Source organism: Crocuta crocuta, unplaced genomic scaffold (assembly GCF_008692635.1).
Source record: "Crocuta crocuta isolate KB4526 unplaced genomic scaffold, BGI_CrCroc_1.0 scaffold241, whole genome shotgun sequence".
Classification (NCBI taxonomy): Eukaryota; Metazoa; Chordata; class Mammalia; order Carnivora; family Hyaenidae; genus Crocuta; species Crocuta crocuta.
The window spans coordinates 3447164-3457788 of record NW_027527807.1 but is presented as its reverse complement, the minus strand read 5'-3'; the positions used below and the strand labels follow the sequence as shown (position 1 = coordinate 3457788).

The 10625-nt window shown below is 45.9% G+C and overlaps 1 protein-coding gene across 1 annotated transcript in view; it reads left to right on the top strand.

Annotated features, from left to right (window-relative positions):
* Positions 1-10625, top strand: part of SLC9A6 (solute carrier family 9 member A6) — a gene marked incomplete at its 5' end in the record, with an annotated part of 49980 nt that overhangs the window by 27418 nt on the left and 11937 nt on the right. The window contains 3 exons of the mRNA XM_077773998.1: positions 3496-3607; positions 4498-4651; positions 10063-10093. Coding sequence (XP_077630124.1) covers positions 3496-3607; positions 4498-4651; positions 10063-10093 — 297 coding nt within the window. The remainder of the gene's footprint in view (positions 1-3495; positions 3608-4497; positions 4652-10062; positions 10094-10625) is intronic.

The following is a 10625-nucleotide window of genomic DNA, read 5'->3' as shown; positions in this document are numbered from 1 at the left end:
TTCAGATCCTGCTAGTCTTTGAGAATATTTTAGAGCAGGCAAGTGGCTTGATCCACTGGACTTATCCAGGAATGAGGCTAACTATTCTCTAGAGGTTTCTTGAGTCTGCTAGGAATTCAGGTTCCTCAATACAAAAGCTGACCATGAAAATGGACTTTTACCAGGAGAGAGTTGTCCCCTTGCTGGCTATATTAGTTAGGATGGAGGTTTGGTTTTATGTGACAGTGACCCAGATGAACCCATGTTTGAGCAAGGTAGAAGTTTCTTTCTTTCTCATGTAAAAGTCTGACCTGGTGTGGCAGCTCTGCTTCTTGAAGTCGTCAGGGACCCGAGCAGCCTTCCCGCAGCCATCCTTCGGGAATTGCCCTTATTCGTAGGGGCCAAGGTGGCTCAGCCCTGTGTCTGCCAATTCTTGTTAAAAACATGACCCAGAATAGGTACACATCACTTCCACTTCACATCGTTGGGTTACACCTACCTGCAGGAGAGGCTGGGAATTACGTTCTTTATCTGGGTGCCCCATGTACACAGATGAAAATTGGAGGTGGAAGTGAGGAGCATCTCCTCCTCGAGAGGAAGGGAAGGATAGGCATTGGGGATGCAACTCACTGTCACTGCCACGTTGGCCTACCTGTTTTGTTGTTATTTTCTTTTTTCTTTTTCCAAGGAATCGCTATTTTTTTTTTAAATTTATTGATTTATTTTTGAGAGACTGAGAGACAGCATGAGTGAGGGAGAGGCAGATAGGGAAAGAGAGAACCCCAAGCAGGCTCAAACCCACGAAACCGGGAGATCATGGCCTGAGCCAAAACCAAGAATCAGATACTTTACTGACTGAGCCACCCAGGCGCCCCATGGAATCACTATTTTTAATAGCCTTTGTATTCTAGAGTAGATTTAGATTTACAGAAAAATCGCAAAGATAATACAGAAAGCTCTCATATGCTCCACGCCCACGTTCCCCGTTACTAACATCTCACACTAGCGTGGTACACTTGGCACAATCCATGAACCAAGATTGACACGTGTCATCACCTGAAGCTCATACTTTATTAAGATTCTCAGAATTCTTCCCTAATGGCCTTTTTCTAGTCCAAAATCCCACCCACGATGCCACCTTTCGTTTAGTTGTCCTGCCTCCATAAGTTCTGGCCGACTGTGACAGTTTTGCAAACTTGTTTTTGATGGCCCTTGATAGTTTTGAGGGGCTGCTGGTCAGATGTTTTGCAGAATGTGTCCCAACCAGAATTTGCTGTCTTCCCCGTGGTTACTTGGAGTTGTGCGTTCTTTGGGGAGGAAGACACAGAGGGAAGGTGCCATTCTCCCCACGTTGTATCAAGGCTGCGTACTTACGGGCACGTTAATAATGTTGGTGTTAGCCTTAATCACTCGACTGACATAGCGTTTGTCAGGCTGCTGCCCTGTAAAGTTACTCATTTTCCCCCTTTCTATGTCGTAGCGCTTAGAAGGGAGTCACCCTATGCGGCCCACACGTGGGGAGCAGGGAGTTACATTCTGCGACCTCAAGGAGTTCTTTCAATAAGGTGTTTAACTGTTCTCCATTTATTGTTTTATTGTCATTTATTGTCATATCAGTATGGAATCAGTGATACTTATTTTCTACTTTGGGTTATGATACATTACTGCTTTTTAAAATTTTGTTGCCCAGACTGTTCCAGCTTTGGCCATTTGGAACTCTTCCAGTGGGTACTTTGGAGGTGGGCACACCTCCACCATTATGTGTTTTGAATTTTTTCAAAGTTTATTTATTCATTTTGAGACAGAGAGCATGAGTGGGAGAGGGGCAGAGAGAGAGGGAGAGAGAGAATCCCAAGCAGACTCTGCACTGTCAGCACGGAGCACAGCACAGGGCTCGAATCCGCCAACCGTGAGATCATGACCGGAGCTGAAACCAAGAGTCGGATGCTTAACCGACTGAGCCACCCAGGTGCCCCAAAGTTTTGTTTGTTTGTTTTAAAGTAAGCTTCACACCCAGTGTGGAGCCCAACGTAGGGCTTGAACTCACAAGCCTGAGCTTGTGACCTGAGCTGAGATCAAGAGTCAGATGCTTAACTGATTGAGCCACCCAGACACACCTTGAACACTTCCTCACTTTCTAGGGAAGATGCTTCATGCTCATCTTGTATATTTTCTGCCCTGGTCTTGAATCAGCCATTTTTCCAAGGATCCTGGTTCCTGTTATTGGGGAGTGTTATTAGAAACCAGGATCTGGGCTCTAGTGTATTCAGTGCCATTGAGGTGTCCTGGCTTCTAGGCACTGTCAGCTGACACAGGGAGGAAATATGTACATATATGCTAGCTCCTATACATACATAAATGTATAAATCTGTATGTAATCATCCATATGTCTAGTAAGCTAAGCATGAGTTCATACTGATGTCTCCAGCTGTAATCCATGATCACGTGCATCATCCTGCCTCCTCCTCTTGAAAGTCTGGTTCAAGTATAGTGAGAAGCCTAGCTCCCACTGTCTGCCGTCCCATTCACTTAATCGTTCCATTGCAGCATATGTAGGAGCATCGGAACTGGTGCTCAGTACTCCCGTGGGAAACGACTTTACCAATGGTCATATGATGTCTGTGTGCGGTTCCTCGTGCCTTTAGTCTTACAGACTGTCCACTTCCAAAGTTCCTTAGGTCAGCACTGTTTACTCCACCTAGTTTGTTTTTTCTCCTCCCCCTCTTCCTCTTACCTTGTTTTGTTTTCCATTGTAAACGTTCCTTTATGTTCCTTTTAGAAAATGGGGTGGAGACTGCATTATGACAACTGAAATAAAAATTGTAATTGCAAAGCAGGAGTCTCTATCACAGCAAACTGGGCAAAAAGACACAAGAATTGGTTTCTAGTTGAAACCAGTCTGAATTCCCATGAAGCCTTCCCTTTGAAGCAGGGTGGCGGTATAGACTTGGAGGAACACACCAGGGCAAGCAGGAATTTCAGTGGTATGAAGGGTCCGAGCTGCCCTTTTCTTTGTTCTGAGGAAGCAAGGGCAAGTTTAGCCACTATTGCTCTCCCTCCCACCAGCACTGACAATTAAGATGACTTAACCTAGTATATTCATAATCTCATGGGTATACCACGGAGGATCAGCTTTTAAATATGTTTCTGTTCATCTGTGAGTTTCCTATATGTTAGAGCTGCACTGTCCAATTTGGTAGCAATTCACTGTATACAATTATTTAAATTTAAGTTCATTTAAATGAAATAAAACTGAAGTTTTAGTTCCTTGTCACACTAACCACATTTCAGGCGCTGGTCACGTCGGACGGTGCCGATACAGAACATTTTCACCATTGCAGAAAGTGCCATCAGACGGTGCTCTGTTAGTGGAAGCAAAAGACGGTCGGAGGGGCGCCTGGGTGGCTTAGTCGGNTCGGAGACTGAGCTTCTGAAGATGGCCTTTTGCCATCTTGAACGTGTCGTCTAAATAACATTAACATTAAAAAGAAATTCGCCTTAACCTATTAATTTTAGATTGCTATTTTCTTGGGAAGAGCTGCTAATATTTACCCCTTGTCCCTCTTACTCAATTTGGGTAGAAGAAGTAAAATTGGATCCAATTTTCAGCACATGATGATGTTTGCTGGTAAGTTGTAACTCTCCCTCCCTTAGCCCACTCCAAGAATCGCTCACGGCACATATGCCAGCTTGATTTTAAATGGAAATGATGTGCTAGTAATATGAGACTCCCTTAAATGTGCAAGTCGCAACCTCCAATAGGAAATTCTTTTTATAGTGTCCCTTTTCCTTCTNAAAGTCCTAGTCCAGAAATCCAGCACATGGTAGTGGACAAGATAAAGATTAATGTCTTTTCACATAGAAACGTGTTATGTGTTTATGGCACAATCGCCCAAATCTGGAAGTAGCCCAGTGGGTGAACGAATGGGCAGACTAGAATGTCCGCGAGGCCAAGCCGTGCCCCTCAGCCCTGAAACACCAAACTGTTGATAAGCACAGCAACGTGGATGAACCCCAGAAGCATCGTGCTGAGTGAAGGAAACCAGTCTAGTCTCTAAAGGTTGCATTCTCAAAAAGGACAAAAACATAGTGATGGAGAATAGCTCAGTAGTTGGCAGGGGTGCGGCAGGGTGACAGAGAGAATGGGCTAAAACTGTGTAGCCCCAACGGATTCGGGGAGGCAGGTGGTAGGGGCGATGACCTTGCTCTGTGTCTTGGTCGCGGTAGAGGCCACGCACTGGCATGCACTGTCAAAACCCATGGGGTCGTATACCAAGAAAGAGTGGGTTGTAGTGTATGTAAACCTAAAAATAAAACTAACTATGATTAAGGGGTCAGCGCGTGTCGGTATCATCTACTAACTCTCTTTCCCTGTATACGCTTTTGTATGTTAACGTAGTTCATGTATGTAATGTTCACGTGCTTCTAGGTTCTCACACTGTGCCTGATTTGTCTGAACTGACAAAGCTGGCGCGGGTAACGAGTGGCTGGGGGATTACCTCTCCCGTTCCCTTACAGGCCTCCGCGGCGCAATGGCATTTGCTTTGGCCATTCGAGACACTGCCACGTACGCCCGGCAAATGATGTTCAGCACCACCCTTCTGATTGTGTTTTTTACCGTGTGGGTATTCGGCGGCGGCACCACGGCCATGCTGTCGTGCTTGCATATAAGGTAGGTGGCGCCTGGGGACCTCGTTTTAACTTTAAACTCTGATTCAGGGTTGGTTTTTTTTTTTCTTTTAATTATGAGAAAATTTCGAGCTTTGACAAATGTATGCTTTATTTTTCCTTTACAAACCTCTATAGCGTAGGACAGAGAAAATGGGAAATGTGCAAAAGAAAGTTAAAAGCCATTGTTCACACATCGAGACGTGACCCTTCCAATATCTCTTGCTGTGCGTTATATATATTTTTAACAAGGGAGCAACACTACAGATATTCTTGTAAAGTGGTTTTTAAATTTAATCCAGCACGGACATTCACGTTAGTAAATATATTTACGTCATAACTTAATGGCTGAGTACCTCATGAGCTATTTAAACAAATCCCTGTCTTTGGACTTTTGCATTGCTTCTAGGGTTTTTCTGTTACCGTTAACATTTGAGGACTTTGCTATTAGTATCACCATTAACAGTGTGAGCATCCATAAATGCACACACCACCGTGCATTTGTTTGACCACTTCCTTGGGATCCATTCCTAGGAGTGGAGTTGCTTAATCAAAGGATATGCATATATTTAAGGCTTTTGATCCATATCACCTGATCTGATCACAAATGCTTCTTCTTGTCTGTAGCATAGGAGACAGTCCAGTTGATCCCAACCCTCATCAGTCCTCGACATTATCATTCTTTCTCAACTTTATGATCATCACTCGCGAACCTGCCAATCCGAGGCCAAGACTGTGAAGTGTTAGTGTTAAATGCATACTCGTTAATGTATTCAGTTGGAAAGCTCCCTGTATCTCAAGAGTTCTGCATTGTTTCCATGGATACAGCAGCCTGTGTTGCTAAAGCTTTTGTAGATTTTAGTTCTGTGTTTGGCTGAAACTTCATAGACCTTCTACTGAGCCTCTAGAATGTGTAGGGTTCATTAGAGAAAACAGTATTTCACATTTTATAAAATCTCTCCTCCGTGTTTTTCATTCCATCATGCTTTCTCTTAAACATTCTAAAGCCCAGCCAGCCCTAAGTCATGTTGGTATTGTTGTCTTTATTTGTTGTCTTTATTTCTTTCTACTATTCAAACTCCTCTATCTTCCAATTTCTGTGCTACTGTTGTGTATAATCGAAAATAACATTCTTATGATCCTGACCATGACTTCAGGGAAGCCCTGGCATTTGTTGAGCACCTGCTATGTGCTGGTTATTGTGCGGAATGCAGTTCACATATTTATCTAATCACAATACCCCCATCATGCAAGCAAGGAAATAGTGGCTTTAAAAGTTTCTAAGTTGTTCAGGGTCATACAGAGAATTAAGTAGCAGACAGAGAAGCCTCCAGTCTCACCTTTCTCGTGGACTGTGCTGCATCAAGAAAGGAGGGGGTTAAATTTTGGAAGGATTAAACTCTTTAAGAGCTTGTAGGTGATGATTCTTCCTTATTCTACTAAGAAGAACAAAATTAAATATAAGACAAGTTATGAAAAATAATTGCTGTCCAGCAGAGTCTCAGTTCTGTGTCCTGTCATCCACACAAAAATACCCATGCTTACCCCTGTGCCCAAGAAAAACACCTCTTCTCATAGAGCTGAATCGATCTCACCAGCTCTGCTAGTGCTTTGGCCCATCTTGCGTCCTGTAGCAGAGTTTGGCACTTAATTATACGCGTTGCCTTACAGTCTTAGGTTAGTTCTTATTGTGATTGTTTTGGGGTTTTTTGGCCTCTCTGTGAGCAGAGGCTGGATTGTAAGTTTCTTTTCCCTCCCCTGAAATTTGTGTGGTGCAATTGTGAGGATGCTGACAAATCCATAATGTTTAAAATGCATGCAGACTTAGATTTGACTCTGGGTTCTTGCTCCTTCATTCACCAGTTCTGTGATCTTGGGCAAGTTCTTTAGCCTTTGCGAGCCTCCGTTTCCTCATGTGTAACATGTGTATGATAGTATCTGCCTCCTCCAGGGTTGTTGTAAGGATTCAGTGAGCTGATGTCTGTAAAGCTCTCAGCACAGCAGTTCAGATATGCCTTTTAGTCATTCATTTGATGAATACCAATTGATCCCAACCATGTACCAGGCACTGGTTTAGGCTCTAACTTAGTGGTTCTCACGTGGGGGTAGGGAAGGCATTTGGCAATGCCTGGAAACATTTTTGATTGTCACGATCAGAGAGAGGAGGCTGCTCCTGGCATCTCGTTGGCTGAGGCCAGGGAACGCCCCTAAATGTCCTTTAGTGCACAGCGCAGCACCCATCACAGCCATCTGGGCCAAAATCTCAATAATGCAAAGGTTAAAAGACCCTGCTCTGGAGGGAGAGGGATAGTGGTAGCAATAAGATTGGGATGGTCCCTCGTCTCATGGAGTCTACACTTTAGTGGGAGAAGACAGACAATAAACTAGTAAACGAATAAATGAAGAAAACGATGTAGATGATAGTAAATGCTGTGATGACACACACAGTAGTGTGATTGTGACTGGGGATAGAGTGAACTTTATACTCAGAGGTAAGCTAAGGCCTCTTAGGTTCCATTTGAGCTCAGGTGACCTGACCAACAAGACACTGCGAGTTCAACAGTGAGCTGGAAGAAGAGTGGTCCAGGCAGTGAGGAAAGAAAGTGCAAAGGCCCTGAGGCAGGACCAACTTCGCCAGTTTAATGAACAGGAAAAAAACTCACATGGCTGGAAATAGTGATTGAAGGGTAGGTAGGAAATGAGGTGGGCAAGACCCTACAGGGGCAGGGGTTGGCAAACGTGTCCTATAAAGGGCCAGATCGTAACTATTCTAGGCTTTGCAGGCCATATGGTCTCTGTCTCCGCTCCTCAGCTCTAGCGTGAAAGCAGCCGTAGACCACACGTAAATCAGTTGCGATTGCTGTGTTCCAACCAAATAGGAGGTGCACCAGATGTGACCTCTGGGCCGGANTCCATTCATCTTTTTTTTTTTTAATGTTTTATTTATTTCTAGGAGAGAGAGAGAGAGAGACAGCGTGAGCAGGGGAGGGTCAGAGAGAGAGGGAGTCACAGACTGAAACAGGCTCCAGGCTCCGAGCTGGCAGTCAGCACAGAGCCCGACGCGGGGCTCGAACCCACGAACCGCGAGATCGTGACCTAAGCGAAAGTCGGACGCTTAACCGACTAAGCCACCCAGGCGCCCCATGGAAATCTTGTAGGATTTTAAAGCAACAGAGTGACCTGATCTGTTTTACGGTATGAAAGGATCACTCCAGCTGTTGTGCAGACAAAGGGTCCTCAGTGAGCTGGGGCCAGCCAGCCAGCTATCCCGATGTCCTTCCATGAAGCGTGTGACAGTCACACTCGGCTCACTGTCATTTCCCGCACACGGTTGGCACTCCTCTGTCTCTGAGCCTTTGCTCCCGTTTCCTCTGCCTGGAAGTCTCCTTCACCCCAGGAAATAGCACAGCTCAGATGCCTCCTGCCTTTGCCCTCTTCCGACCGGGCTGCTCTTCTGGGTGCTTCTCGCGGGTATCTCTATGACACGCTTACTTCGGTCAGCTTTGTGATGACGGTAGTGCTGTGAGAGCCACTATTTAGTGAGGATGAAGTGACACATCAGACACCTTTAAAACCTTTAGATACATTTTCTCGTTTAATCCTTGCATCAACTCCAAGTGGTGGACATTTCCCCCATTTTCCAGGTGATAATCTTGGGGTCCGTTGGGCTGCATAACCCGAGTTCACACAGCTAGGAAGGAGCTGAGGGATTGCGGATTGCGCCCTAGTTGTTTCTGTAGCCCTCGCTAGTCTGTGAGCTCTTGAGGGCAGGGACCGTGTCTCACTTGTGTCTACGCCCTGTGCCTAGCACAGTGCCTCGCAGGTAATAAACGCTCTAGAAACGTTTACTACACTGAACTGGCTTCCAGTAACGTTCTGAGTGTTACAAATGTGCTATCTCCAAGACCACTAGATGTCACTTTACATGCACAAGTGTGTCCAGAGTGTAAGATGGCTACGAAGGCATTCGGCAGCTTCTGGCCGTTTAACACAGAAGAAACGAGCCTTTCTTTGAATTACAGATCTGGTCATGGCTGGCTGTTTTCAAGTACTTGACCACGATTCACTTGCCTTCCAGACGAGGCCTTGCATCATTTTTCTCCCTTCGGTGTGTTCGTGGTCCGAGATGCTACTGCTACGGCATCTCACGCTGCTGTTTTTTTCTGTGTTGTCTGTAGTGACCTTAATCAATAAACATTTGGGCACCTCTTGTGCATCAGGTACTGTGCTAGACTCTGGGGATACAGAGATGAATTGAGACATGGCCTTTACCCTCAAGGAGCTCATAGTCTATTTGGGGAGACTGACAGGTAAATAATTACACTCTACTGTGCTAAGTATTCTAATAGAGGAATCTAGAAAGTGCTGTGGAAGTATAGAGGAAAGAATGGCTCTACCTGGAAGGGTTCTGGAATGAGTCGTTTGGAGTTAGGAGTCAGGAAAACATGAAGGACCCTATGTTTCAGATAAAGGGAAGGGCCCAAGCAAAGGCATGGAGGCTCGGGAGAGGACAGGCGTTGGGGAGAGAAGTAGGTGGGTATGGCTAATATAGGACATGTAGAAGAGAATGAGGGGAAATGAGAGTGTAGNGTCGGTTGTACGCCACTCTCGGAGTCTTTTGCCAGCGGAACGACCCAGTGCGTTCCACGCTTTACACACCTAACTCTAGGGGACAGCCTGGCAGCTAGACAACCTTTGGGCCCAACTGCCACAGACCTCGTGACTCAGAGTGAGGCCTGAGCCTGAGCAGTCGGGATCGAAAGGAAAGAAGTGAGCAACAGTTTAGAGAAAGAATGGACAGACTTGGTGGGTGCTCGTGTGGAGGGGATAGAGGAGAGTCCAAGAGAGCTTCGTAATGAAGCTGTTCCTGGGTTACAGAAAGCGGGAACTCTAAGCAGATAAAAGATAATTACGAAGCCCCGAGGCTAATATCTGTTCATCAGCCTATGAAGAAAACTGTAAGCGGGCCCTCTCTTCAGTCATCATAACAGAACGTTGCCATGAGAGCTGAGAGGTCCGAAAACACGCAGCCCCCTCCTGGACGTGCGTCGTGCCAGCCTTGTGTTCGGAACTGCCCAGTGGCTCCTATTCAGCAACTGAGGCAGCGCGGCTTTCCCCAACTCTGCTCCTATTGCGCTTCCGTTCAGAGACAAGAATGTAATTTTTCTGCAACTGGTGAGTGAGATTGCAGGAAGGGAATCATTAGTAGACCCTGCCTGCCTCAGGATCTAAGCTGTTGCTAAGGAAAGTGGCAGGAGCAAAAAATCAGCGTCAACAACCAGAGAGAAGCAAGCAAATATTAACCGTTCCGCAGCTGGCATGGTAGGAAGAGTAGCTGCCTGCCACTGTACGTACGTGAAATAGACCTTGACTTGGCCTCAAAGATCTCATTTGCCTTTTGTGTTTCTCCTTTAGGGTTGGTGTCGATTCCGACCAAGAACATTTGGTAAATATGCATTTGTGTTGTCTCTAGCATTTTTGTCCCATGTGCAGCCGTTTGGAAAGAAAACGGTCTACTGTAGACTTCATGCCACTGTTATTTAGATCGTGTCCTGTTTGTACCAGCTTTTAACTGACATCATTCCTGGCTTTTCTCACTGCTTGATAGGGACACAACCAAATTTTAGACAACATGTGGTTATCAAGGGTGACAGCTCTCCTATCTGTGGGCCATTCCGGGCTTTGGCCATGGAGGGGAACGGTCCCTGAAGCATCCCTGGGTTTTCAAGTGACTGCTCTGGCACAGGGAGCCTTTTTCCACTCCGGTTTGAGCATGAGGGCTTGAGTCTGATGTCAGCCCCGCTCCAGCTGCTCTTCCTGTGTAACTTTCAAATCGGATGAGCAGCAGCTGCCCTTGAGAACAGCCTGGAAGCTTTGCAGCCTTCAACCAGTCTTCCCTGACCGTTCAGGAGAAGGCACTTCCCTGCCCCGGGCCTCAACCTTGCTTAATCCTGGGTGTCCATTTCTCGTTTGTTCCC